We start from the raw sequence: 27,361 nt of genomic DNA, 5'->3' as shown, positions 1-27,361 counted from the left end.
ACTTTTATCATTAGTAGCTCAGCGCTGTTGCTCATCCCTAAATCGCCGAAACAACTGGAGCCCAGGCAAACAAAAAAAGCCGTGATTTTTTCACGTAATTTATGTACATCATGATGGATGAGCAACTAATTGATGAAGTGGCTCAGCACGGCGTCATCTACAATCGCCAAAAGTATTATCTAAACGGCAGCGTCAGCGGCGGCAAGTACGAAACCAAGGACGAGGCCTGGCAGCTCATCGCACTGAAGCTCTGCACAGACGGTAAGTCTCAACTCAATTTGCGTTAATTAGCTAAGTAAACTTGATAAACAATATTGTTTGCTTGACAGTGGAAACGTGTAAGAAGCGCTGGAAATATTTGCGCGAGCGATATGTGTCACAGCGCAAACAGGGCGATCCACCTGTTTACGAGCACCTGTCACGTCCGTATTTGGAGAAAATGAAATTTCTGGACCAGCACATACAGCCGCGCAAATCCTACCGCAATGTGCCCAACTTTCTGACCTCGCCGCAGTCGGCAAACAGCTCCAATTACAGTGAATATAATGTGGACTCCAAGTCAAATAGCTCACACAAGAATATGTCGCATTTCGCGGGCGCGGGCGCCGCTCAGAATCATCATTACCACCAGCATCAGCAGCCGACGGATCAGAAGCATACAATGAATGCGCTCAGTACAGCTGCTGCATCGGCGCTGGAGAACGTTAATGGGCAGGTCAAGATTGAGGCGGAGATTTTTAGAGACTTCGCTGCCGCGGTGGCATCGCAGCAGCTGCAGCACATTTCACAGTCACAAATGCAACAGCAACAGGCCGCTGCTGTGGCCGCTGTCATGGCCGACTCCTCGCAGGGCTACCAGGAGCCGTATCGCGACAGCGCCGTGGGCTTAAATGCCGCTCAAAATAGCGCCGGCAGCACGGGCGGCCTCACATCAACGTCTTCCTCCATGAAATCGCCACTGTCGTCGCCGTTGACAGGCATTGTAGGGGCTGGCGGGCAAGAGGAACAGCCTGTGCCAGCCGCACAACAGCCGGCGGTACATTCCTCATCCAGTGTGACGGGAACTGCTGCCAACAGTTTGCAGATGCAAGCGCATGCCTTTAGTCATAAGACCAACGACGACGATTTGCATTCCTCCACGTCGAGCAACTATCACACAAAGAAGCCGCGCGTGCAGCTGACCTCAAATGGCGCCAGCCATGCCCAACATTCCAGCAACGGCGGCAGCATGTCCAATGCAAATGGATATTTTGGACACGACAGCGACGAGGATTCCGATGACAATAGCAATGACCTAAAGGAGTCACAGAGCATGTTGCAGCACGACAATCATTATAACAATACGGTTAATATGCAGCGCAGTACGGCAAATGGAATTGTCAATGGCAACAACAGCAATAACAATAATCAGCAGCTCCACCAGCAGCAGCAACAACAGCAGCAGCAGCAACAACAGCAGCAGCAACAACAACAACAACAACAGCAACAACAACATCAAAACATGTTTCCATCGAATACGGACTTCCTCTTCCAGCTTTACCAGCAGCTGCCCCAGCAAGCAGGCTCTTCGCATGCCTCCAACTTTGGCAAATTCCAAACGCCTCCAAATCCGCCCAGCATACAGCGCTCCTCGGAGCATCTGCTGGGTGAGCTGGTCACAACGGAGTTGCTTAAAATGAACAAGGATCGTCGAAAAAATGTGCAGAAAAGAATATTAGAAATACTATTCTTTGACGATTAGGCGGGCGTTCAGTATTAAAAGGGTCGCTTGTATATAGTGTATAGATTAGATTTGAATTTAAGTTGATTATAGATTAATCATTAGGCCTTAAGTTAATGCAAAACATTTTTTAAGTTGTCCGTTTGGTCGTAAACCCACCATGGCATTTGAAAAGTCGTTTAAGCCACACTTTCCATCTGTGCTAGTCATGAACTTTAATTGACCAACATTCAGTTTGATTTTAAGTTAAAAGTTTAATAGAATTTATAATATATATATATTTTTTTTGAGAAAGGGATTCTTTTGTCTGGGTATACCTAGTATACTTTTGCTAAGTTAAATTAAAACGAAAGTTGTAATTTATTCATAATGTTTATTAAAGTGTACACGAATACATATATGTATATATGTCTATATTTGCATATAGCTTTAGTTTAATATGTAGTTAATGTTGTATAGCCATATTAAGTACTTCAACTATCTATGTTATTGTCTGGAAACCAGCCGTGTCGCTGAGCTTAAGCGGCTTCCACCATAAATCTACGCTGTGATGGGTTTTAGGATTGGGCGTATCACAACCGCTCGTACAATTCGACTTATAATTATCAGCTGGGTCTGGTGAGTGCGTAAAACAGATTTCATATAAATATTATGTCAATCATTTAGTTATTATATATATTTTAAGTGCTTACCATATTTATGATCGTGTTGTTCATCGCAATTTCTGGGACAGAAGACGACCTTCACATCGATGGGCTCATATACCTTCAGTATGAGTTCGGGCACCTTCTCCGTGTCTGCAGAGTAGTCGTCTGTCGTATACTCTAATAATGAACGATTTGCATGAGTCACTGGGTTATGGCTGGCCATTTGTAGTGGCGCTAGGTGTACGCTTTGATTCTGGGATTGCAGCAGCCACGGCTTCCTGTTAACCGTGAGGATCTCTTGGCGTGTGGCTGCTGCAGCTGCTCTTGACTGTGTGTTGCTTGTTGGAGCAATTGTTGTGCTTGTTGTTGTTGTTGTTGTAGTTGGTTTTATTGTGCTGTTGTTTGGTAGCGACTGTTGTATTTCTCTGCGTGTATTTTTTGTGCGTGTCTTGGTGTCGTCTGCCTCACTCTTTGATTTATGCTTTGATCTTTCGCTAACCTCATTGGCCGATTGCCTAAGAAATGCGGCTTCCGGCAGCGGGACACTTTGTGTCTTAAATGCAAATCTTTCTACTTGTCGCGTCTTGGCCTCGCTCGTTAACCCGTCGCGGCTTACCTGGGCCGACGCTTCGTCCGGCTTCTGTGCGTGCAAACTATGCGATGGGTGTATGGAGTGCCGCTTGGCTGTTGCTGGCCTAAGTGCATCCTGATTAATTGCTGCCGCTGTGTTGGTGCCAGCGCTCGTGGCCTCCGCATCGTTAACATAGTCGTAATCCTCATCATCATAGTATTCCGAGCTGCTGCTACCGTTTGCACTTAAGCTGCTGGTCGTTGTGCTCCTCGTTGTGCTGGCTTCAGTTGTACTCCTTGCGGGTGCTGAGGTGCTGCTTGTTGCCATTTGCTCTGTGGCCTTTTTGAGCAGCGCCATGCGGCTTAGCTTCTGCCTCAGCAGACTCATCAATAAGCTTTTTGGCGCACTTACGTCTGGGGTCGTTACTGGAATTTCATTAGCTGCAGCGGGCTCATCGGTGGCCAAGTCGGGCGTCGAGGTGGTGCTGCTGGGCGCTGTGGTAGTGCTTGCCAGGATTAGCTTTTGCTTCAGCAGTTGGATAAGCGCGTTCTTGTGGGCATTTAGATCTAGCTTAGTCTCCTCGTGCTCAGTTACAGGCTCATCATTGGCATAGTCCGAATCCACATAGTTGTCGGAGTAGTCTGCATCGCCAGTCAAATTTGCCTTGGAGATGCTGGCATTGACTATGGCCGGCACAGGCACGCTGGAGCTGGTTTCCAGCAGATCCATCACAGCATTTGGGCTCTCTGGGCGAATGGGCATGGGTCTGGTTGTGCTCTCAACTGAGCTTGTGCCAGTTGTCGGCATCATAGTCGTTGTTGTTGTAGCGATTGTTGGCGTCTTGCCCACAGATAGCTTCGCATTCTTGAGATTATCTTTATCGAGCACATTCTCCAGCTCATCCGTATCATACTCGCTATCGTAGTACTCGGAATCTTCGGTATCTTTGCTGGAATTTGTTGGCTTTGTTGGTTCGCCTTTGTTCGCCGCCAACTGCTTGATGGACTGCCTCAGCGATTCGGCTATGAATGGCTTGGATGTGGCCAGATTGTGCCTGGCCATTTGGGCAAAGGTGACTCTGGTTATGGGCGCTGCGGTTGTTGTCGATATCACCTTGAATAGCTTTTCGAGTATGTGTGCCGCGGCCAAGCTGGACATTGTTGAGGGTTTCTTTAGGGGCCGCTCCGTTGTCCACTTGGCTGTGGTGCTATCAACATGCCCCTCCTCTTCCGGCGCGGCCTCATCGTTCATATAATCTGGGCTAATCTCGCTGGAAACTAAATTTTGTGACAGCAGCGAGGATTGTGGCTCACTTTCTCCAAGCAATAGATTTCTGCTCGATTTGTTTATGGCAAATTGTGTTTCGCTTTCAGTGTTTTTGCTGTTGTTGAGTTGTTGTTGTTGTTGTTGTTGTTGTTGTGGTGTGCATGTGTTTGAATCTGTAAAGCAGTTGGGGTTGGGTGTGGTTGAGTGTTTCATTTAGTGTGAGCAGCTCACGAAGAGCTGCTAGTGTACTATGCTATATTTATATTTTTAGGACTTACCTTCAGTTGCGCAAGGTGGCAGCTTGGTGCTGGTTGTCGTTGCCACGGTGGTCTCCTGGCCAGGTATTGTCGTTGTGCTTAATGTTGGCGGCTGGGTGGTTGGTTTGGCCGTTGTCGCTATTGAAGCTGTTGTGCGTGTTGTTGTTGTTGGCTTCGGAGTTATGGTGGTTGGTCTCGGAGTCGTGGGCGTGCCAGAGGTTGGTTTAGGAGTTGTAGTGGTTGGTTTCGGAGTCGTGGGGGTGCCAGAGGATGGTTTAGGAGTTGTAGTTGCTGGTTTCGGAGTCGTGGGGGTGCCAGATGTTGGCTTAGGAGTTGTAGTGGCTGGTTTCGGAGTCGTGGGGGCATCAGAGGTTAGCGTAGGAGTTGTGGCTGGTTTCGGAGTCGTTGTGGGGCTATTAGTTGTTGGTTTAGGAGTTGTAGTAGTTGGTTTCGGAGTCGTGGGGTTGCCAGAGGATGGTTTTGTAGTTGTACTGGCTGGTTTCGGAGTCGTGGAGGTGCCAGAGGTTGGTTTAGGAGTTGAAGTGGTTGGTTTCGGAGTAGTGGGGGTATTAGAGGTTGGTTTAAGAGTTGTAGTGGCCGGTTTCAGAGTCGTTGTGGGGCTTCTAGTTGTTGGTTTAGGAGTTGTTGATGTTTTTGCAGTGCTTGTTGTTGTTTGTCCAGAAGTTGTTGTTGGCTTAGGCGTTGCTGTTATCGGAGCGCTAGTTGATGTTGGCTTGGACGTTGTGGTTGGCTTCGGAGTGGTTGTGGATGTCACAGTGGTTGGCTTAGGAGTTGTAGTGACTGGTTTCGAAGTCGAAAGGGTACCAGATGTTGGTTTAGGAGTGGAAGTGGCTGGTTTAGGAGTCGTGGGGGTGCCAGATGTTGGTTTAGGAGTTGAAGTGGTTGGTTTCGAAGGCGTGGGGCTGTCAGATGTTGGTTGAGGAGTTGTAGTGGCTGGTTTCGGAGTCGTTGTGGGGTTATTAGTTGTTGGTTTAGGAGTTGTTGGAGTGCTTGTGGCCGTTTGTCCAGAAGTTGTTGTTGGCTTGGAGGTTGTGTTTGGCTTCGGAGTGGTTGTGGATGTCACAGTGGTTGGCTTAGGAGTTGTAGTGACTGGTTTCGAAGTCGAAAGGGTGCCAGATGATGGTTTAGGAGTGGAAGTGGCTGGTTTCGGAGTCGTGGGGGTGCCAGATGTTGGTTTACGAGTTGACGTGGTTGGTTTCGAAGTCGTGGGGGTGCCAGATGTTGGTTTAGGAGTGGAAGTGGCTGGTTTCGGAGTCGTGGAGGTGCCAGATGATGGTTTAGGAGTTGAAGTGGTTGGTTTCGAAGTCGTGGGGCTGCCAGATGTTGGTTGAGGAGTTGTCGTGGCTGGTTTCAGAGTCGTTGTAGGGTTATTTGTTGTTGGTTTAGGAGTTGTTGGAGTGCTAGTGGCCGTTTGTCCAGAAGTTGTTGGCTTAGCGGTTGCTGTTGTCGGGCCGTTAGTTGTTGTCGGTTTGGGGGTTGTGGTTGGGTTCGGAGTGGTTGTGGATGTCATAGTGGTTGATTTAGGAGTTGTAGTGATTGGTTTCGGAGTCGTGGGGGTGCCAGAAGTTGGTTTAGGAGTTGTAGTGCTTGGTTTCGGAGTCGTTGAGGGGCTGCTAGTTGTTGGATTAGGAGTTTTTGATGTTGTTGGAGTGCTTGTTGCTGTTTGTCCAGCTGTTGTTGTGGGCTTAGGGGTAGCTGTTGTCGGCGAGCTAGTTGTAAGCCTGGGGGTTGTGGTTGGCTTCGGAGTCGTGGGGGTGCTAGATATTGTTGTGGGAGTGCTAGTTGTTGTTGGCTTGGTAGTTGAAGTTATTGGCTTAAATGTTGTTGAATGTGTGCCAGATGTGGTTGGTTTGGCAGTTGTTATGGTAGTTGTCGTTCTTGGAGGGCTGGTTGTTGTTGTTGGTTTAGGAGTTAAAGTGGATGGTTTTGGAGTCGATGTTGCCGTGTTAGTTGTCGTCAGCTTAGAAGTTGTTATCGTGCTTGGTCTAGTAGTTAATTTAGTTGTTGTTGGCTTAGTTGAATTAGTTGTTATCAGAGTTGTGGGGCCTCTAGTTGTTGTTGGTTTAGGAGTTGCTCTAGTGGTTGTTACTGTCGGATTTGTAGATAATTTAGTTGTTGTGGGTTTACTTGTTATGGTTGTTTTTAGGGTTGTGGGTGTCCTAGTTGTTGTTGGTTTAGAAGTTGTTGAAATTGGTCCAGAAGTTGTTATTTTCGGAGTTGTTGTAGGTAATTTAGTTGTTGTTGGCTTAGTTGTAATGGTTGTTTTTAGGGTTGTGGGTGTCCTAGCAGTTGTTGGTTTAGATGTTGTTGAAATTGGTCCAGAAGTTGTTATTTTCGGAGTTGTTGTAGGTAATCTAGTTGTTGTTGGCTTAGTTGTAATGGTTGTTTTTAGAGTTGTTGGGGCTCTAGTTGTTGTTGGCTTGGGAGTTGTTGAAGTCTGTTCAGTAGTTGTTACTTTCGGAGTTGTTGTAGGTAACTTAGTTGTTGTTGGCTTAGTTGTAATGGTTGTTTTTAGAGTTGTTTGGGCTCTAGTTGTTGTTGGCTTGGGAGTCGTTGTTGTTGGTCTACTTGCTGTTACTTTCGGTGTGCTTGTTGTTGTTGGCTGACGAGTTGTAGTGGCTAGTTTCGGAGTTGTGGGAGTGCTAGCTGTTGTTGCCTTGGGTGTTGTTGTTGGTCTAGCCGTTGTGTCTGTAGATGTTGTAGGCTTCAGAGTCGTAGTTGTTGGTTTTGCAGTTGTTGTGGGATTGCTAGTTGCTGTTGACCTGGTAGCTGCAGTCGTCTTGAGGCTGGTGGTAATGGGTGCCTCAGTGGTCGGTTTGCCGGTGGTTTGACATTTCGGTGGTAGTATAACAATTTTTTCCTGCAACAAAGTTTTGAAGGCAGGTGCATGTGCCGCCGTCGGGGCTTTTGTACTTGTGACAGTTGGGCTCGGAGTTGTGGTCGGAACTTCGGAAGATTCGGTTGACTGATAGGCGGAATAGGAGTGCTTATTATATGAATATTTCGGAGTTGTTGGTAAAATAAATATATTTACAGGTGGTTCCAGCTCTTGATTCTCCTTGACAAGCGCTTCAGAGTCGAACTGCGGGGCGTCATAGTTATAGGTGGGGTAGGAAGGATACGAGGGGTAAGAAGGATACGAAGGATAAGACGGATAGTCTCGATTTTTGGGAGGAGTCGCAACTGTTGTTGTCGTTGTCGTCTTGGGCAGTATAACAACAACGGTTTCTTCAGGCTCTCGAATGCTGCCCACTTTAGAGTCCGTGGTCAAAGCGGTGGCTTCTGGCTGCTCTGGTACCTTTTCCTCTGGCGCTGTGTCAAAGTCCGCCTCGGAGACATACGGATAGAAGGGTGTCATTGGAGCGTAGGCCAGGTCTGCGATGGGCAAGTAGGCGTGGCAGTCGACTTCACGATGCGGTCGGCACATTTTGCGTTTCTGATCGAAGCTGTTGCTGCCAGGACATCTATGGAAGGAAATTTGTTAGTTTGAATGGATCTTAGTTCCGTGTTCGGTGACCTACTTGAAACGCGTTTGCAGATAGTTTCCGCTGGCCTGCAGCTTGCAGGTGTAGTACAAGGCGCAGTCCTTGGGCGATCTAAAGGTGCCCTCCGCCGTGCACTCGGGAAACTTGAGCTCACAGTTCTCTGGCATATAGCTGCCGCTGTTGGAGATCTCCGTCGAAGGACACTCATCGCCGGATATGCATTTGCTTTCCAGTGGTGAGAATATGGTGCCCGAGGGGCAGCTGTACAAATGCGGCATCAAATGCTCATCGCATTTGTAGTAGATCTTGCAGTCGTGGTGGTAGGGGAAACGACCCTCCTTCTGGCAAATGGGCGGATAGTCGGGATGCACGCGCTCCACGCAACGACCCGTGCTGGAACTGAATTTCTGGGCGGGCGAAAAGGCCGTAAAGTACACCATTGGCTTGAGCTTGAGCTGTGGCTTACCTCCAAGTTGGGGCATTTGCTGAAGATCACACAGTTGGGCCGGCAAACGTAATAGTATTGCTGCTGATCCGGATGCGGCTTGATGCCCACGTAATTCCTCGAGCAGCGATTGTTCTTGAGAAAGGAAAAACAAAAATGAACTCTCTGAACTCGTTTAGATTTTGTAAACCTACATAGTCCACAGCTACGGGATTGCCACCGCCGGGCAGGGGCTTGCGTATGCCGTACATTCTGTCATAGTAGCTGCCGGGCGGACTGTAGATGATCGGTTGCGGCTGCGGCTGATAGCCATAGCCGTAGGCCGCCGCAGCTGCGTAGCCGTACGGCTGTGCATAGTAGGGATTGGGCAGCAGATGGGGTGGAGGGGGCGGCGGCGGTGGCAAGCCACCTCCGTATCCATGCGGCACGTGCAGCGAGCGGGCATTAATGGCGACCACAAGCGCCAGCAGCCAGATGCAGTTCGTCATCCTAATCCCCACTAGACACCTAGACACTTGAGGGTCACGCAATTTATCAATCGATCTGTATATATATTTTTATTTGATTTGGGCACTCGGTTTCGGGTTCGGTTTCGGTTTCACTTTGTTTGGGAGCACATTAGTTAGGCACTTGGCTTGACGCACTTTCTGGCCCGTGTCTTAGGCGTGTGTGTCCTTTGCTGCGATCGCGTTCGCGCTTCGTTTCTTACTTGTCGTTTACGGCGGGTACGCGGCGTATAAATGCACTTTCTTGGCTCCAAGAATGTTGCATAATTGAAATGCCAATTGTGCTGATGCGTGATTTATGTATAAGAACTAGACGCAGTCGCCGCTGCAGTTGCTGTCGCAGTCGCTGTAATAAAAAAGAAAAAAAAACAACAAAATCATTTGCTCACTTCGTCTAAGCCAATTCATGAGCGCACGCCACGTGCGTTGTGACACCGGAAGAGAAGCTGCAAAAGCTGCAGCGGTCACAGCGCAACACCCCAAAATACATGACCCAAGACCCGTACTAATGGCCCAGAGTGAGATGGCACTTGCCGCTGGCTTTGGCTTCCGTTGCGGCAATTTGCTCGACGCTTTCTTTTTCTGCCACAGCGCGCATAGCATGAGTAATTATACTTTGTTTATTCTGAGAAAAGGGGTACATTTGTTATTTGCAACGAGCATCTTACTGTACGAACGCGTGTTCCTCTATCTTAAGTTGATCCATCCGTTCAACCATCCTTCCGTCCGTTCAACCATCTGTCCGTTCGTTCTTCCATCTGTCCGTCCGCTCTTCCATCTGTCCGTCCGTCAGTTTCTCCATCTGTCCGTCCATCCATCCATCCATTTGTCCTTTTGTATATTCGCCCATCCTTTCATCTGCCCGTTTGTCTATCCGTTTATCCGTGCACCCTTCTGCCTCTGCGTCGATCCGTCAGTCCATCAGTCCGTCCGTCCAGTTGTCCATCTATCCGCCCAACCATCCATCCATCCATCTGTTCTTTCGTCGATCCGTGCGTCCTTTCATCTGTCCGTTTGTCTATCGATTCATCCTTCTGCTCCTCCGTCGATCCGTCCGTCCATTTATCTATGCGTTCATCCATCTTACAGTCCGTCCGCCCATCTGTCTGTCCATCCATCCATTTGACCTCTTGTGGATCCGTCCGTCATTTCATCTGCCCGTTTGTTTATCCATTCATCCTTCTGCTCCTTCATTGATCCGTCAGTCCATCCAACTATCCGTCCATCCGTCCGTTCACGCATCTGTCCGTCCATCCCTACTCCTGTCTGTTTGGCACAGTGTCCGGGTTACATCTTGGAGTTACCAAGACCCTTCCCGACATATTTTTACACTCTGATTACAGCTCGAACAGAGCATTGCGCAGTCGGTTGCGCATAATCTTCACGTTCTCGCTTGTTATTGTTTTAATTTGTGAACGTGATCGATGCCGCTGCGCTTGGCGATGCCGGAACAAGAATAAGTCCAATGATTAAGCAAAATGCTTCCATGCGGCCAGATAAAAAACCCAACTGGGCCCGATAAATCTGGCATGCCGTTGGCATTGTTTTAATTGTCTCTCGATCTATATCGATCCGATTATAAGCCATAGTTAATAATAATATATATTATTGACCGAAGATATTGGGTAGGATAGCTGAAGAACATTCATGTAACCCGATGTAAGTGTCATGGGCAATCTTTAAGCGGCTCGTTAGTAATTGTTTATTTTAGTTTTTAATATTTACACGTAGCCGAGAGTTACGAGAATTACGCCTAGCAAATATTTCGTGCTGGTGCGTCTTTTAACACGTTCACAGCTTTGCCCAAAGCGGCACGAATTTTCGGCTAGACGCTGAAAAAACCCCGTGCCGATTGCGCCCAATACGCATAGAAATAAAAAAAAAAGCATGAATGTGCACTTACACAAAAAAGGGCTCTTACATAAACCCTTCTTGTCGCAGAACCCAACGCAGTCACGTTCCAGCAAACAATCTGCCTGAGAGCTGAAATTCCTGCCTAAACATTAGGGGCCCCAAAATATAACTATATAAATATTCATTTTTTGGATGGGCTAAAGTTTTGGCTGAGATAGAGCTTTATCCGGGTTCGAAGTGGTTCGAAAATCAGGGCTTAAAAATATAAATATATAAATATTTATTTTTTGGATTGTTTAAAGTTTTGGCTGAGATAGAGCTTTATCCGGGTTCGAAGTGGTTCGAAAATCAGGGCTTAAAAATATAAATATATAAATATTTATTTTTTGGATTGTTTAAAGTTTTGGCTGGGATAGAAAATTATCCGGGTTCGAAGTGGTTCGAAAATCAGGGCCTAAAAATATAAATATATAAATATATTTTTTTGGTTTTGTTTAAGTTTTGGCTGAGATAGAACTTTATCCGGGTTCGAAGTGGTTCGACCCCAATCCCGCGCTTCGGAAATAAGCTTTCCCAATCTATACAATCGATCTTTGAGTTATGCTATCGATATTTATCGATCTAGTTAAATATTCGATTAACCATTCAAACGGCTCTCATGGATTATAGAGTCGTTTCTTATAGATAAAAGTTAAGTTCTAAGCAATTTAGGTTTCAGGTTAGGACTTGAGAAAATAAACAAAGACAAATTGTTGTATGGATAAATTTAAGTTTTATTGCATTTATTAATATATATATATATATGTATATATGTATCTTAGTTATGTAGAAATACGTGTGTTTGACATTTTGCATATGTTTTGCTATGAATTTTTTGGTTCTTGCTGTTAATATTAATAGATTGTCTTCGATTTAAGGGCTTACGTCTAATGTGGATATCAGTTAGATATTGAGCCTCAAACATTTTTCCTTTTGTATGCCTGAGGTAACCGAATGCACGTGCTGGACTTTCCTTTATTGGGCCGATAGAAAGTTCCATTTTATGTATCCATATTTAGGCTGAAATGTTGTCGAACAGCTTCGCTTGGTTATTTACAACTAATCACAAGAAGACGAGCAAATTATATCCTTGTGCATTTGCGTTTTAGACCTCTTGATTATCTTCGGACTCGGCGACCATGGTCAGACTTCGCAGCGATCTGCGAGAGGAAATGGAAATGGAAAATATTAATCAGAATAGAATATTGAAAGCAATCTAATAAATATATGTGTCGGTTGTTTATGGAGACAAGCGCTCATCGTGTTAGATGCGCGTACAAAAGTGTACAAAATGTGAGGCTGATAAGCCTTATCGGAGCACATGCCAGCGAGAGCCCGAGCGGGGCTTCAGTCTGTGGCTGTCTGTGGCGAGATTCGTGCTTGTTAATATGAAATACTTGACTCTGGCTTTATGGTTAATCTGCTGCTGGCTAGTGCAGGGGCAGGCATGTAAGTCCCAGATAAAAGTGCAATTGATTAGCTAATTAATGGATTAACAGTTGCAGTTGGCGATCTGCCGACCTTTACGGGCGTCTGCGCCCTGAAGGGCGACTGGTGCTCCACCAGATGCCAAATGGCCGGCGGACGTGACGGCATTTGCAACAAGGTGCAGCTCTGCCTGTGCCGGCCACTCTAGTGCTCATTCGATTAGAAACGGACCCACAAATAGAGAATAATAAAAAAATTCCGAAAAAATATATATATTTACAATTGCGTACGATTCTAATGGCAGACGGGTACCTAGAGCCGAGGAGGATTAGGCGTTAGTCGGCGCTTAATTATGCAATTAAATTGTTCACCTGGAGCGCTCGAAGAGCGACGGATCGGTGTAGATGGGCTCGCTTGGATCCTCGAACTGGTGATTGCTGTTGCTGTTGTTGCCGGCCGTGCGTATGGGATTTATAACCGGCAGCTGGCACATGCGCGCCAGATTGCTGTCAATAGATTAAAAATTAAGTGGACCGGTCTTCAGACTCAAACCCGAACTGGATCGATCTGCTTACCCTGTGGCAAAAGTCTTGTGTAATGAGCCGCCAAACATGGACATGTTGGTGCGAAAAGCGTTCGAGGCGCGATTAGATGTGCTCCGATTGCTGCCAGCACCAACTCCTCCTACTCCTCCCCCTACTCCTGCTGCATTGGGCATGTGCCCGATCTCGGAGAAGCGCTCGTGGGTGCGCATCGAGGAGTGCGAGTGGCCCAGCGAGTGGATGGGCGAGTGGCGATCCACCAGACGATTCTTCGACATGGATTTCCAGTAGCGTCTGCAAAGGGCGGCAGAAATAGATGTCAGTTACACTCAGAGAAAAATTGAAATCCAATTTATAACGTTTGCTTCTTCAAATTTCCTTATCGAAGTATAAACAATTCTTAGTTTATGAATTGAGTGTTCAAATTTGGTATTTGAATATTCTTAAACTAAGCATAAGCAATTCTTAATCTAAAAATAGACTGTAAAAAAAAAGCTTGAATTTGTCAGTTACACTCTGAGAAAAATTCATAACGTTTTCTTCTTTATATATCGTTATTTGAATATTCTTAAACTAAGTCTGCAAAATTCTTAATTTAAAATTTGACTGTTAAAAAAATCATGAATGTGGAGTAGATGTCAGTTACACTCAAAGAAAAATTGATAACAAATTCATAACGTTTGCTTCTTTAAATATTCTTATTGAATATTCTTTAAAAATCATAAACAATTCTTAACTTAAAACTTGACTGTTCAAAAAATCTTGTATTTGAAATAGATGTCGGTTACACTCAGAGAAAAATTCATTACGTTTGCTGCTTCAAATTTGGTATTTAAATATTCTTAAACTAAGTCTGAAAAATTGATAATTTAAAATTTGACCTGATATAATGTTCTCCAAGGAAGTTTAAAGTGATATTTTTAAGTATTCTTTCAGCTTGACTAAAAAATACTTAGTGTTTTCTCTAAGTGCACCCAGATAAGCTCACCTGTAGCCGAGTCCTGCCACCAGGGTAATGCTAAAGAGCAGGATCATCAGCAGAATAATAGCTGTAATTAATCCGTGATACTCGGCGGGCGTCATGCACACAGTTTCCACGGGTGCGACCAGTTTGCGTGGATACGATTCCTTTTCGATTTCCTCGCGCGTCTCAAATACCTGGAGAACAAATCCTTTACTTAATGGATCTTGGCTTTGTCAGTTTGTTTACACGCACCTCGATCATTTCGCGCACTTGCTCGGGCTCCTCATTCTCCTTGGGCTTCTCGCGATCCTGCGTGGCATTGAACTGTTCCCCACCCATCGTCGCACTGACTGTCGTGCTGTTGACCACCGTAATCTCCTGCGGGTCCAGCTCGCCCTCGAGTGCCTGTGGCTCGGGTATGTCGGTTATGTTTAGGCTGCGTCGCCGGCGGCCAAAGGAGGGCTCCTGGCGCCCGGCGGGACCGGGACAATAGGCCGGCTGGCAGCCTTCGCGGCAGGAGCGCACCGTGGCCTCAAACACCAAGAAATTGGATTCGGGTATCTTAAAGGCATTGAAGCGTGCCTCCAGTGTGTCGCCATCGCGTAGCTTGTCCAGCTCTGGGAACACATACGGATCCACCGGGCAGCTAGAGGCAGGCCAGAGTCAAGGCATAATTGAATGACATTCATAGAGACTTACCCAAAGCGATCTATAAGCTGTATACTGCGTCCGGAGTAGGGATCCCTGGCCACCACATTGGTGGCAAAGATGTCCGTCACGTGGTTGTAGCCATCCTGCGCCTCCAGGCGGAACGTCAACGGATCACCAACGGCTATGGTGGTCGTCGGTCTGCCCTGATACAGAATGCTCAGACGCACCTTGGAGCTGAGCGTGTTCTCGGCCGGCAAATACTCGATGGGTATGGGGCTGCCCGAGCTGCGAAAACAGAGTACAGAAGCATTAATCATCAACAATGATGACGACGATGATGATGGTGATGATGATGATTACCCCGCGCCGATGTAGCCAGAGCTGACGACCGCTTCGCCGGGGCCACGAAAGATGCAGGTGAGATTGTATCGCTTATCGCGACTTGTTTGTACATTGTCCGAAAACTGCACGACCACGATATTAGTCAGCGTGTCGCCGTACTGCAAGATAAGATCACAGAGAGATCAAGAGACGTGATAAATGCTGTGTCTACTTTGTCTGCCGTCTGCTTACGCGCTGTGTGCCGCAGTCGGGATAGCCCTGGGGTCCGCTGATTCGGAGCACGTTGACGGTGCCGCCGTTGCCGCGGAAGAAGCAGCGATCGTAGAAGCCGTATGTGTAGATGCGTCCGAGAAAGCCCTCCGGCGTCCGTATGGTGAACTCCATGCCCTCCTCGTTGCACGTCTGCGTCACTGCAATTGGTGCAATTAGTCTCAGTCTCAATTGGGATTCAGACAGCCAGCTAGATTATTTACCATCCATGCACTCGCCGTCGCTGCTGCGTCCAATGCTGCGCTCATAGAAGTCATAGTTGGAGGCGTCAAACGAGCCCGGATCGTGTATGTCCAGCTCGCGCGAATCTCTGTCGCTCAGCTCGCAGTTGGGCGACTCGCGTTCACGTTCCCGATCCCGCTCCCGATCGCGATCGTCATAGCTGGAGGCGGTGTCTCTGCAAATTGAATAGAGACGATTGCCATTGCGATAGCTGCCCCCTCCCCTCCTGCTTCTCTGCTCAGTGCACTTACCTGTAGTTGAAGCTGCGGCAGACAAAGTCGCGGCTCTCGATGCATTCCCGTTCGCACTGTATCAGGCTGGGCACGATCAGTGCCCGTCTCACGAAATGACGTCGCATTTTGTGACGAGCCGCGATCTGCTTGAAATTGTCGCTCTCCTCGCAGCGCGTGATCGGCGGACGCGGTGGACCAGCCCCAATAGCCACGCCCACATGCGATCCGCCACCGCCACCAGCATACGGAGTGGGCGGATGCGATAGGCCCAGACCCGGCAGCGGTATGGGACGATCATCAAGGCCACCGCCACCTGCAGCATAGGGCCGATTAAAGGGCGTGTCATAGCGCCCCGGAGGCGGGCGGCGAGCGGGCGGACCGTCGTACTCGCGATCGTAGGGCCCCGGCGCAAAGCGATCGCCATAGCGTTCCTCGTAGTCGTAATCGTAGTAGGACGGCGGGCGTTCCAAACCTGAGCGGGGTAAAAAATTTATTTATATATATATATAGTAATTATCATAAATTCCTAAAACTATTCTGCTGCTCGCAAATGAATTGAAGTCAAAGATCGAGTTACTAAAAGTATGCAATTGCATTGTGGAAAATTAAAAGCTCTATAACTAGAATTTTGTACTGCATATGGAAAAATACAAATTATAAGCTCTCAGTGCAATTTCTGGTAGAGAACCTCAAGACTATTTATTGTATAATCAATTCTTCGAACTCATAAATGAGCTTCCATCAAATTATATAGTAATATTGAAAGGAAAAATAATAATAATTCAAGCATTATTTCCTAGTAATTCTTTATTTAAGATCTACAAAACTAGCTCAAGAAGTAACTCGTAACTAGAAAGTTCGCTTAATGCGATCAGATATATAATACCAGCTGCTCATCCTGGTCTTTAAAAGTGGATCACATTCTTTACCTGACAATCAGATATGTTGGTAGTCGTATTAAGCTGGTAGTCGGTTAGTCGGTGTGCTACTTACCGGGACGTCTGCCCAAATCACTGGGGCCGAGGCGATTACCGTACTTGTAGATGTCGATGGGATAGCGATCGCTGCCCACCGGAAAGCGATTCGGGGTCGAGGCGTACTTGCTGGCGCTGCCCGTGGGCGCCAGGGGAGCGGGCGGATAGCGTTTGGCGGAATCCGGTTCCGGTCGCCTGGCGCTGTGCACAATATCATCATAGCGTCCGGGTGGCCCGCGAGAGTCAGGCACATAGGGATAGCGTGACGAGTCCATGGACGAGGGTCGATAGCGTCTGTCCGGAAATATGCTATCGGGCGCATCTCGGCCCGTATAACCGCCCACAGGATCACGACCCGGCGGATAGCGTGCCGGATAGCGGCTGTCATAGCGATTGTCGCCATATCGACCGCCTCCACCATACCCATAGGGCCTGTAGGGCGCATCGTCGTCGGGGGGAAAGGGTCTCGTATGGGGCAGATCGCTGGGCAGCGTGTTATCATTAATGCCTGGATAAGGTAGCGGGCGATAAGGCAGCCGATCACGATCACGATCCCGCTCCCGCTCCGGATAGCGTCTGTCTCCATAGCGATCGTGCGGATAGCGTTCCGGGTAGCGATCCCGCTCGCGATCACGATCACGATCCCGATCGCGATCGCGATCTCGGTCGCCACTGCCTCCCACTGGGTAGCGATCTAAGAATTCGCCGCGTTGCATTGGGGTTAGTAAATTAGTTGTCAGTAAGGATCAGTGATAAGGCACAGCGTGGTGATATTAATGGTTATGGGCTGTACAAATTGCGGACTTACCATAATCATCGGGATAGCGTTCGTAGGGTCGACCATAGCCCAAGCCCATGCCCATGCCCATGCCGAGGCCATCGCTGCCCGGATAACGAGAGCCGCCATAACGATCGGGTGGGTATCGCTCGCGATCGCGATCACGATCACGGTCGCGATCACGTTCGCGATCGCCGTAGGGATAACGATCTGCTGTATAAGATGTTTAAGGTAACATAAAAGTGAATTCATCGCAATGATCTACCATATTCATTGGCTGCAAAGTCGGGATAGCGATCATATGGCCTGCCATAATCAATGCCCTCGCCAGGTGGCAGCCTGTTGCTGCCACCAGCACCAGCAGCATGAGAGCCCGAACCACCAGCGGCTGACCCTGATCCGTAGCGATCGTCATGCTTGTTAGGCTGTCTCCAGTTGCTGCCAGACTGATCGCCGGGTCGCTTGGCCTCGTTGCCACCGTGGCCACCGTGGCCACCGTGGCCACCGTGGCCAGCATCGCTATCGGCGCCGCCGCCGCCGCCGCTGCCGCTGCCGCCGCCGCCCACAACGTTTACTGCAAGACAGGCAGCAAATGGAGAAGGAGGAGTTGGGGGATTAGGAACCACTTCATTAGCAGCAGAGAGGGAGCAAGCACTTACACATAAGATTCTCATAGTAATCGTAATCAGCATCGTATATGATGCGCATGCCATCCTTTTGATTGTACCGACTGAGGCGACAAGTACGAAAACGATCGCTATAAACCGCAGACCTGCAATTTGTACGAAACAGAGCACAGCACAGTTGTGAGTGGGAGGAAGAGAAGAGGTAGAGGGAGAGAAAACAGGAAATCAAAGACAAGACACACACCTGCACTGGAAGCTGGTCTGGCGCAGGCACTCGTCCAGGCACTCGCTCAGCGAACGGCCCGTGATCTCTGAGTGAAACTCGCCGCCCAGACGCGAGTTGCGGTAACGCTGGAATGCTGTATCTGGCCGACGGCCGCTCGAGAAGAGGTGTGAGGTAACCGAGTTATCTGGATAATCGGTGGCTCGTTCTGCAACGGGAATACACAGCTACAGCTACAGCAAATGGCAAATGGCATAAAATAGACATAGACATCGACTGGCAGAAGCAACCGTTGCCGTCGCTTTATGAGTCCCAGTTTAATGGTGCACTTAACGCGTTGCCTCTGCTACAGTCTAGCCTAGCTCAGTCTGAGTCCGAGTCCGTCCGAGTCTGTCCAGGTCTGTCCAGATCTGACCGAGTCCGTCCCTGTCCGTCCCTGTCTGTCTTTGAGCTAGGCGCTAACTTGCGGTAGCCACTTACGATTATCGAGGCACACAAGATCATAAAAATGATGTGTGGGGCTGGAGCTGATGCTGATGTCATCCTTCTGAGAAATGGAATCCTCCTCGGACAAGATGCACTGTTTGCTTTGATCATCAAACTCCACCGAACGGCAAAAGTATCTGGAATAATTAATGATTAGCCTAATGCATACAAATATCGTGTGCACTTTGTTTTTACTTCTCGGCGCGCAGGCACATGGTCTGGCACTCCTCCAGCGTCATATTGTTGAAGATGTCCACCTCAAAGGGACCGCCCAGGCGCTTGTTCTCCTCCTTGACAAAAACGGCCAGGCCATCGCAGCGACGTTCAGCTGTGAATTTGAAAAGTTAAGTGTTTCTTCTTTCTAGCCATTAAAATGCTTAATTGTTGGCTTGCCATTTAAGCACGTATTCTCCAGATAGTCCGAATTGGGGTCGTCCTCCATCAGTTCCGGATGCGTGCGTCGCGTAAATCTGCTCAGCGTGCAGGAGCGCATCGTGGAATCAAAGTTCGCCGAGCGACACACAAACGAGAACTCATTCAGGCACTTGTCCTCGCAGTCCGAGCGATTGGCGGCCGTTATCTGCGACAACAATGCAGTTAAGACAAGACTTAGTCGGGAGTGAACGACTAGGAGATACCCTTAACCCAGTTGGTGTTGCGGGAAATGGATGGGTCGTACAAAGAGTAACTAGCTCTTAAAATGTTCGAGAGAAGCATTTCTCAAAATCGATATTTATCGATATTATGCGAATTGAAGGAGATATCAAGAAGAATACATATATTCAAAATTTAAAGATTTTAGTTTTTTTAGTTTTCGAGATCGATGCGAACAGACGGACTTGGCTAGACGGACTTAATTGGTTTGGGAATGCCTGCTTCTGCCTGTTAGATGCCTTTGCCCAAAGCTTCAAGAGCCACTCTCAATGGATTCAGGGTATAATAAAGTGTAGGTTTAGTCGGGAGTGCCCGACTAGGAGATACCTTAAGACCAGCGCTATGCAAAAAGTATCTAGCTCTTAAAATGTTCGAGTTATGCTCAAAGAAGCATTTCTCAAAATCGATATTTATCGCTACTATGAAAATAGAAGGAGATATCGAGATGAAAAAATTACAAGCTCCTTCTGCATAATCTATAGGAAATTTAAAGCCTTCAGTTATTTTAATTTCCGATATCTAAACGTAGGCGGACATGGTTGGGTCGACTCAGCTTGTCTTCGTGATCAAGAATATAAATAGACTCAATTGGTTTGGGAATGCCTGCTTCTGCCTTTGCACAATGCTTCAAGAGCCACTCTGAATGGGTTCAGGGTATAATAGAGTGCAGCTTTAAGTGGAGTGTCAGCTGCGTTCCCCGCGCTCACCTCCTTGATGTCGCTGATGGGCAGCTTGAGTTTCTTGCGCGGATGCCGCTCGAATACATAACGTCGACTGGGACACTCACGCTCGGGGCGGCTGGCTGCATTGTGGGGAGAGAAAAAGATTTGAGTGGCCATTTGCTGGGAGGTGTCAGCCACCCACCCACACACACACTTACATGTCAGACAGATCTCGTTGAAGTGAACGCTATTGGGCACCAGCATCAGGCTGCCGATGCCCTCGGGCCCGGCCTGTTCGGAGGTGAGATAGCAGAGCGACTCCTCGTATTCGGAGGTGCCGCCGAATGAGGTGATCCGGCTGCCCGGCTGAAAATCAAAGCTGGTGCAAGTGCGCACCAGATTGTTGGTGCCGGTGCGATCCCGCAGGCACAGATCCTGGCACTTCTCCAGCACGCGGAACGGCGGCGCCGTATCCCGCACCACATCATCATCGTAGCCCTGCAGCTGCTGGTTGGGCAGCCGCTCGTATAGCACGCGGCCCAGTCCGTTCTTGCAGGTGGTTTGAGCTGTTAATGGAGCTGGTCTTTAGCTGGACTCGGATAAGTCTGCTGCTATGGACTTACCGTAGCTCTGGCTAAGGCTGAGACTGGCCAGCGTGGCCATCAATATTAAGCGCAGCTCCATGTGGCGCTCTCTCTGTGACTCAATGAATTGTCCAAGTTTAACGCGGCATTATTAGCTGACTATCGCGTGTTCCAGAAATATCTATAGTATCATATAAGGGGTAATGAGTACATGGGCACATTTATCAGACATCATCAGATTGGACTAACAAAATTAGAAGTACATGAATGTGAAAAATACGCGACCTCAATACTGACAGCAAATTTCACCACACACACCCTCAGCCAACCCCCAACCCATGAACTTTTAAAAAAATAATACCACATGAATAGCTAAATATTTCTGCGTCCAGCTACATAATGTGCACAATGCGTAACGCCAAATTGGATCATTAAACGAGTGGCCAAACAATGCTACGTGTAGCTCTGCTCATATCGATCCACAACTCCGGATGTTGCTTCCGGCTTATTGTACGCTCGGATCTATTTATGCTTAGAATTAGCACAATACAAATCGAGTTCTGTTCTTTTTTTTTTTCGTTTTTCATTTTCCATTTTTCTGAAAAGGAAAACGCACTAAGCTGTCGCATTGACCTCAAAGGGTGTTCGTTGGGCGACATTTCAATGATGAAATTATATTTGAAAGAGAATTTATTTAATGCAAATAAAATAATATACGGAATAGCATTTACTACAAATATCATCAGGCATATGTAGTTGAGTTTTAAGAATCTTTTAGAATTCGTGAAATATTTCTTTTTCAAATTTATGCTGAAATCACAGAAGTGTCTGCCAATTCTTGTGTTTATATTTTGTTTGATTCATATTGAAATAATTCGGAATAATTTTAAATTATTTTAGCTGGCATCATTTGAGTCCATTTGGTTTCGACTAATCTTAAATTTCATTTTAATACAATTTACAACTTTTGAATTATTTTTAGTTCATATTTCATATTTTTTAAGTTTTTTTTTTAATATTTTTAAATAATATGATCATATGAGTCCTTTATAATTGAAAACAATTGGGATCGATTTTCCTTCGAGTGATCTTAATTTTCATCTTAATTCGAGCGTTTTCATATTTATTTTCCTTTACAATTAAAAACTTTTGAATTATTTTTAATTCATATTTTTCTTAATATTTTTAATTAATATGATCATATGAGTCCTTTATAATTGAAAACATTTGGGATCGATTTTCATCTTAATTTGAGAATTTTCATATTTATTTTCCTTTACAATTAGAAACTTTTAAATTATTTTTAATTCATATTTCACTGATAAATCACACTTGACTTAAGAACTTTTAATTTCTTCGATTGAAGTAATTGTTTCTTCTTTTGTAAATTTAAGCCAACATAGCTTTATATGGAACATAAATTTGATCCTGAGATCAGACTTGATTTATATTATATTTAAAATCAAATCCTTGCTGATCAAATTGTCATTTAATTTTTTTTTTATATTTTATTAAATGAGAAGAGGCACGCACCGTTTAGAAAGGATATTTAAATGTATTTAATTGATTTTCATATATCACTAAGCACTCAAAATTGGTAAATCAACTTATCGAGCCGACTGTATAACTCCGGTGTTAAAAAACCCGACCGATCGTTAGAATTATTTGCGACAAACTGAACGCGTTGGCTGACCACGACGACTTTAGAGGTCTCTCGCTGGGCTGTGGCTGCAATTGGATCGCGGTACATTACCCCAATACCATTATCCCATTACCATTAGCGGGGGCAGCAGTGCCAATCATGGCAGCAACTCCATGGCAACAATGGGCCTCGAAGAGGAATTAATTAGATGTGGAGACAACAACAACAACAACAGCAACAACAAAAGCGAGCATAAAGTTCTAAATATGTGAATTTCAATTCAAATGTTAATCAGTGCGGCGGGCAAAGCCCAAAACTCCGAGTTGACAATAGCCACACACACGCACACCTGTCGCTTGGGTGTGTTAAGCATGGGGTTGTGGTACTACTGTACAGGTGTGAGTGCGTATATGCGACGGTTCTGCCTCGATACGGCCCCCGTTCTGGCCCAATGTGCATGGAATAACACCTGTGGGCGTAGCATTAACTCGAATATACGAATATACCCAAACGAATACGAATACGAGTGAATTCGAATTCATGAACACCATTCGAACAAAAAGAAGAGAAGGTTCAACTACTTTCCCAGCTGTGAAGGGCAAGCGCTGCTCCATGTCTGGCCCAAAGCTCTAGCTAAACGTTTGCCGCTCCCGCGTCACGGGGGAAGGGGGAAGAGGAAGGGGGAGGGGTGAAGGGTTGGTTGTGAATGTGAATGCGCTTCACGTTTGAATAAGTTCGAGGCTGGCTCCAATTCGTGGACCCACCATGACCAGCGGTCATCAGCAAATGCAGAATATTTTAAATATTATGCGCTTTGCAGCTGCCACCTGTCGCTGGGTGTGTGCCCAGGGTGTGCGTGTGTGTCTGCGTGTGCGTGTGTGCGGTGTGTGCTTGTGGGCGCGACTGAACTTTAATGAGCCGCGGGCGTGGCACGTCAAGCAAATGCGTTGCTGCAATTGAAGCTCGTCGAGTTGGCAATAAATTATTTAACAACAATTTGTTACAAATCGAAAAAAAAATTGACAGGCGGTCATTTAAAATGCTCGTTAATTCTCCTGTCACAGCTAACAAGCGCTTTAACAAGTCGACAAGTTTGACTTTCGGTTCGCAGAAGTTCTTACTGGTATAAACTGCCTGTCAAGCAGTGCATCTAGCTGTTAAATATTTGACAAGATAGTTGGGCAGTGTTGACAGCCGTTTAGAGTTCCTGCGAACAGTGTTGAAAAGGAGCCGAATTACATGTTAAAATTGCTGAAATGTGCACAATATTTGTTTATTTGGTTATTTAACTATGAGTTAAACTTTGACCAGAACATGAACACCTGGTCATTATATTAAATCCTACATAGATTCACGCAGCAAGGCCAAGCCTCTGTATATTTATATAGTTGGATATTTAACTTCGAGATAAACTTTGACCAGAATATGAAAACCTTAAGCTATATAGGCATTATATTAGATCCTACATAGATTCACGCAGCAAAGCCAAGCCTCTGTATATTTATATATTTGGTTATTTAACTTCGAGATAAACTTTGACAAGAACATGAAAACCTTAAGATATATAGGCATTATATTGAATTCTACATCGATTCGCGCAGCAAAGCCTAGACTCTGTATTTTGGTTATTTAACTTCGAGATAAACTTTGACCAGAACATGAAAACCGGGGAATTATATGAAATCCTACATAGATTCGCGCAGCAAAGCCAAGACTCTGTAGCACTGCTTGAGTATCTGTGGATGAGAAAGAAAGCGCTGCATACCGAAAGGCTTTAGATGGATAGGCCCCATTGTCTTACGATAGAGTAGGTGGCCAGCGTGAAGGGCGGAAATGGGCTGCCCGCATAGACGAGCGGTCTCTGGCAACGCCTGATCATGAACAGAATATTGCGCTGGATAACAATAGACTTGGTGTGCCAGTCCTTGAGATCAAACGCAGCCTGGGCCACATCCAGGGACTGCAAAAAAAGAGAAGGAAGTACTAAACAATGTTATATCCGCCATATCGGAGAGGAAAAGCCCAACCTGACTGTAGACCAGGGTGCCAGCCAGACACCAGTAGGAGAGCTGGACGAATGTGACCAGCATGCAGAGGATGAACTTGGCCGCCACCTTGGGTTCCTGAGTGGCGGCCATGGTCTCAAAGGTGGACATCGAAATCATGCCAAAGCTGGCTATCATCTGGGCTATGAAGGAGCCGCGGAACACCCGATTGTTCTTCTGCACAGTTCTGTTTGGGGGCAGAAGCAGAGCATATGGGATCAATCGATTGGAATAAAAAAAAACTCACCGTATTATATGCTGATGGAACTGAACAATCTTGCGGAATTGCACATGGAACAGGTCGTCGTCGAGCTGCCCAACTTGACCCAACTTGCGCAACTCAATGCATACGATCTTCAGATTGAGAGCCGTGTGGAGAAACGAGTGTATGCCCAGCAGATCAATGTTGCAGATGGACAATAGATTGAACTGCGAGGTGATATACTGCCAGACATAGATGAACGTATGCCAGTGCGGATGCTCTACGGCGTGGTGCCAGCCAAAGGGCAAGATCACATGGTAGGGCAGCACTCGGCCGGTCATCAGAGGCTGTACGCCAATTGCAAAATTGAAGAGCAACATGAAGGCCGTCATATTGATGAGCATGATCGTCTCGGCCAGATAGCAAAAGCGCTGCCAGCGCTGAACTTCCGCATTCTCCAGCTCATGCTCAGCCAGCTGCAAGCCGCCAAATGTCAAATCGTTATCTGATTTAAAGATTTCCTCATAGTAATTGAGATCCTCAATCACTTCATCAATTTCATTGGCGCGCAAATAAACGTTAAAGACCTTGGTCAGTACGAGGGTTATCTGTGAAGTAAATTGTCAAAGAATTTGCAGCATTATTTAAAAAAGAGCCCTAAGTCACACGGATACTCGAACGATTATTTCAGTCGAGCGAGTCAAGGCTCAAACTGATCGAGTTCGAGTTCGAGCTGTGTTCGAGCTAATCTAATTTGTGTGTGTATTTAGACAAGCCTTTAGCTCGAACATCCTGTTAACAAGAGCTGTTCATACTTCGTTTAACTGAACATGTCTTCGGGCTTATTCGAACTCGAATGCTCAAATCAAGGCTCAAACTGATCGAGTTCGAGTTCGAGCTGTGTTCGAGCTAATCTAATTTGTGCGTGTATTTAGGCAAGCCTTCAGCTCGAACATCTTGCCAACGCGAGCTGCTCGAGCTTCGTTTAACTGAACATGTCTTCGGGCTTATTCGAACTCGAATGCTCAAATCAAGACTCAAACTGATCGAGTTCGAGTTCGAGCTGTGTTCGAGCTAATCTAATTTGTGTGTGTATTTAGACAAGCCTTCAGCTCGAACCTCCTGCCAACACGAGCTGGTCGAGCTTCGTTTAACTGAACATGTCTTCGGGCTTATTCGAACTCGAATGCTCAAATCAAGACTCAAACTGATCGAGTTCGAGTTCGAGCTGTGTTCGAGCTAATCTAATTTGTGTGTGTATTTAGACAAGCCTTCAGCTCGAACCTCCTGCCAACACGAGCTGGTCGAGCTTCGTTTAACTGAACATGTCTTCGGGCTTATTCGAACTCGAATGCTCAAATCAAGACTCAAACTGATCGAGTTCGAGTTCGAGCTGTGTTCGAGCTAATCTAATGTGTGTGTGTATTTAGGCAAGCCTTCAGCTCGAACCTCCTGCCAACACGAGCTGGTCGAGCTTCGTTTAACTGAACATGTTTTCGGGTTTATTCGAACTCGAATGTTCGACTCGGCCTGTTTTTTGATATATAATCGAATGAGTAACCGTTCAATATATGTGAGTTACAACTGACCCCAATTATCCAGACGATGTCGTCACCCATGTCGATGACATTGGTGGACTCGTGTACGGCGACGATAACCGTTAGCAGAAACACGCTCAGATTACCCAATGCAAAGAGATTGCAGTGCTTGTAAGTGGAATTGGCCAACAGGCAGCGATTGGGATAGATGCACAGCAAACTGCAGAATGCTCTGAATTAGATTTTTCTTTTTTTTTTTTGCTGTCCAACATTGAGCTTCAATTTTACCCATACACCATAAACGCACGATGATAGTGCAAGGCGAGGCGTGGCGGCTGCGATTTCTGGCGCAGCACAGATTGAAATTCGCCAAAGAAGCCGCGCACCAGCCGCAAATATGACCGAAAATTCCCGCTGGCCATCATCGAATAACTGCGTCTAACTGTGGCCAACTATTGAACAGCGACTCCCGTAGCTGAACTCTGGGCCAGCGGGCATTCCTGTGCCTTATATATGAGTGTGTGTGCCAATTGATTGGCCATGCAGGAGGACTCCCAACTACAATATTTACGATTCTGCAGCAACGTTTAGCAAACAAGGCCTATGATTAGCATTAGCTAATCGCTAGCAGCTGTAACATTTGCCGCCAATTGCAATCAGAGTCGGATGCAAGAAGCACAAGCAGCCCAGGCAAATTGCAGGTAATTGTCTGAATAGGCTGAAACACATCGAAAGGGTCGCAGTTAACTGGCAGCGACCACCATAATTATAATTATAATAATAGGAGAGTTCAAATCTATCGATTTTGCAATACTTTTCAGTAATATATTAATTTAATAATAATACCCTATAAAACAAATAGTATATTATATTGCCTACTTCATGCAGGAACTATGCTATTGTGGTGGAAGGGCAGAGTTTGGTTAGGAAATCTTTGAAAAAAAAGAAATAAAACCTTTTCTCATACGAAAACTTTGTGCTTAATCGAGCGTTACAATGAGAGCTATATGATATAGAGCAGAGGTATTTATTTATTATAATTCTATTATTATTATTTCTAGTGACCTTTTAATGAACTGTTCTTAAACAATAATAATTTTAAGTAATATTTCATTACCAATTATCATATAACTTTCCTATATACTTTGTCGTTCGTAGACCTCTCCTAGTTCACCAAGGGACATCCTGCGTATACTTTTTAAAGGAAATAATTTCATTAGGGAATAATAATAGGAAACATTTCATATGAAGTACTCAACATCCGACTGCCTTATCGCATAGCTAAAGACACAATCTAATCGGAAATGGATTTTTTATATATTTCTTAATGCATAAAGGATAAAGTTCTTGTGAAATTCCTTTATTGCGCTTCGAGCTCGAGTTTTTTCATACCCATTTCTGGTAAGTCGAGAGTTTTACTTCTTTATTTCAAAATTCTTTTCTCTGTGATAATGATTACTTATTTTTTACTTCAGCATTTTGTA

At 46.2% G+C, this 27,361-nt stretch overlaps 5 protein-coding genes across 7 annotated transcripts; 2 read left to right on the top strand and 3 right to left on the bottom strand.

Annotated features, from left to right (window-relative positions):
- LOC135434992 (probable serine/threonine-protein kinase yakA) lies at positions 1 to 2,416 on the top strand. Its single transcript, XM_064691832.1, has 2 exons — positions 1 to 261; positions 330 to 2,416. The coding sequence occupies exons 1-2, from the start codon at positions 102 to 104 to the stop codon at positions 1,739 to 1,741; spliced, it is 1,572 nt and encodes a 523-aa protein (XP_064547902.1). The 5' UTR covers positions 1 to 101; the 3' UTR covers positions 1,742 to 2,416.
- On the bottom strand, positions 2,074 to 9,107 carry Mur2B (Mucin related 2B). Of its 2 annotated transcripts, none has more exons than XM_064691828.1 (7): positions 8,607 to 9,107; positions 8,434 to 8,547; positions 8,004 to 8,374; positions 7,517 to 7,946; positions 4,483 to 7,447; positions 2,413 to 4,377; positions 2,074 to 2,335 (listed from the first exon to the last, which is right to left on the bottom strand). In XM_064691828.1, exons 1-7 carry the CDS (start codon positions 8,898 to 8,900, stop codon positions 2,202 to 2,204), a joined length of 6,273 nt encoding a protein of 2,090 aa, XP_064547898.1. In that variant the 5' UTR covers positions 8,901 to 9,107; the 3' UTR covers positions 2,074 to 2,201. The 2 variants fall into 2 exon arrangements, with proteins under 2 accessions (XP_064547898.1, XP_064547899.1); XM_064691829.1 differs by having other exon boundaries at positions 2,413 to 2,544.
- Positions 9,108 to 11,556: 2,449 nt separating this feature from the next.
- On the bottom strand, positions 11,557 to 20,555 carry nompA (no mechanoreceptor potential A). Its single transcript, XM_064691932.1, has 22 exons — positions 20,490 to 20,555; positions 20,085 to 20,432; positions 19,912 to 20,006; positions 18,944 to 19,130; positions 18,746 to 18,878; positions 18,545 to 18,687; positions 18,086 to 18,272; positions 17,875 to 17,987; positions 17,731 to 17,789; positions 17,481 to 17,682; positions 17,246 to 17,428; positions 16,457 to 17,131; positions 15,482 to 15,935; positions 15,212 to 15,405; positions 14,970 to 15,148; positions 14,757 to 14,896; positions 14,445 to 14,681; positions 13,998 to 14,391; positions 13,770 to 13,939; positions 12,815 to 13,075; positions 12,611 to 12,745; positions 11,557 to 11,971 (listed from the first exon to the last, which is right to left on the bottom strand). Exons 1-22 carry the CDS (start codon positions 20,548 to 20,550, stop codon positions 11,917 to 11,919), a joined length of 4,605 nt encoding a protein of 1,534 aa, XP_064548002.1. The 5' UTR covers positions 20,551 to 20,555; the 3' UTR covers positions 11,557 to 11,916.
- Positions 12,101 to 12,508, top strand: LOC135435047 (uncharacterized). Of its 2 annotated transcripts, none has more exons than XM_064691930.1 (2): positions 12,101 to 12,260; positions 12,311 to 12,508. In XM_064691930.1, exons 1-2 carry the CDS (start codon positions 12,200 to 12,202, stop codon positions 12,445 to 12,447), a joined length of 198 nt encoding a protein of 65 aa, XP_064548000.1. In that variant the 5' UTR covers positions 12,101 to 12,199; the 3' UTR covers positions 12,448 to 12,508. The 2 variants fall into 2 exon arrangements, with proteins under 2 accessions (XP_064548000.1, XP_064548001.1); XM_064691931.1 differs by having other exon boundaries at positions 12,173 to 12,256.
- A 3,111-nt stretch (positions 20,556 to 23,666) lies between the features above and the next one.
- On the bottom strand, positions 23,667 to 26,299 carry Or47b (Odorant receptor 47b). Its single transcript, XM_064691962.1, has 6 exons — positions 26,172 to 26,299; positions 25,929 to 26,097; positions 24,385 to 24,947; positions 24,120 to 24,324; positions 23,894 to 24,052; positions 23,667 to 23,828 (listed from the first exon to the last, which is right to left on the bottom strand). The coding sequence occupies exons 1-6, from the start codon at positions 26,297 to 26,299 to the stop codon at positions 23,778 to 23,780; spliced, it is 1,275 nt and encodes a 424-aa protein (XP_064548032.1). The 3' UTR covers positions 23,667 to 23,777.
- Between the last annotated feature and the right edge of the window lie 1,062 nt (positions 26,300 to 27,361).

Source organism: Drosophila montana, unplaced genomic scaffold (assembly GCF_035044405.1).
Source record: "Drosophila montana isolate Dmon_TW-CO22-7 unplaced genomic scaffold, ASM3504440v1 contig_3469_1, whole genome shotgun sequence".
Classification (NCBI taxonomy): domain Eukaryota; kingdom Metazoa; phylum Arthropoda; class Insecta; order Diptera; family Drosophilidae; genus Drosophila; species Drosophila montana.
Note: the sequence above shows the minus strand (reverse complement) of the source record. Positions and strands in the feature narration are given on the sequence as shown.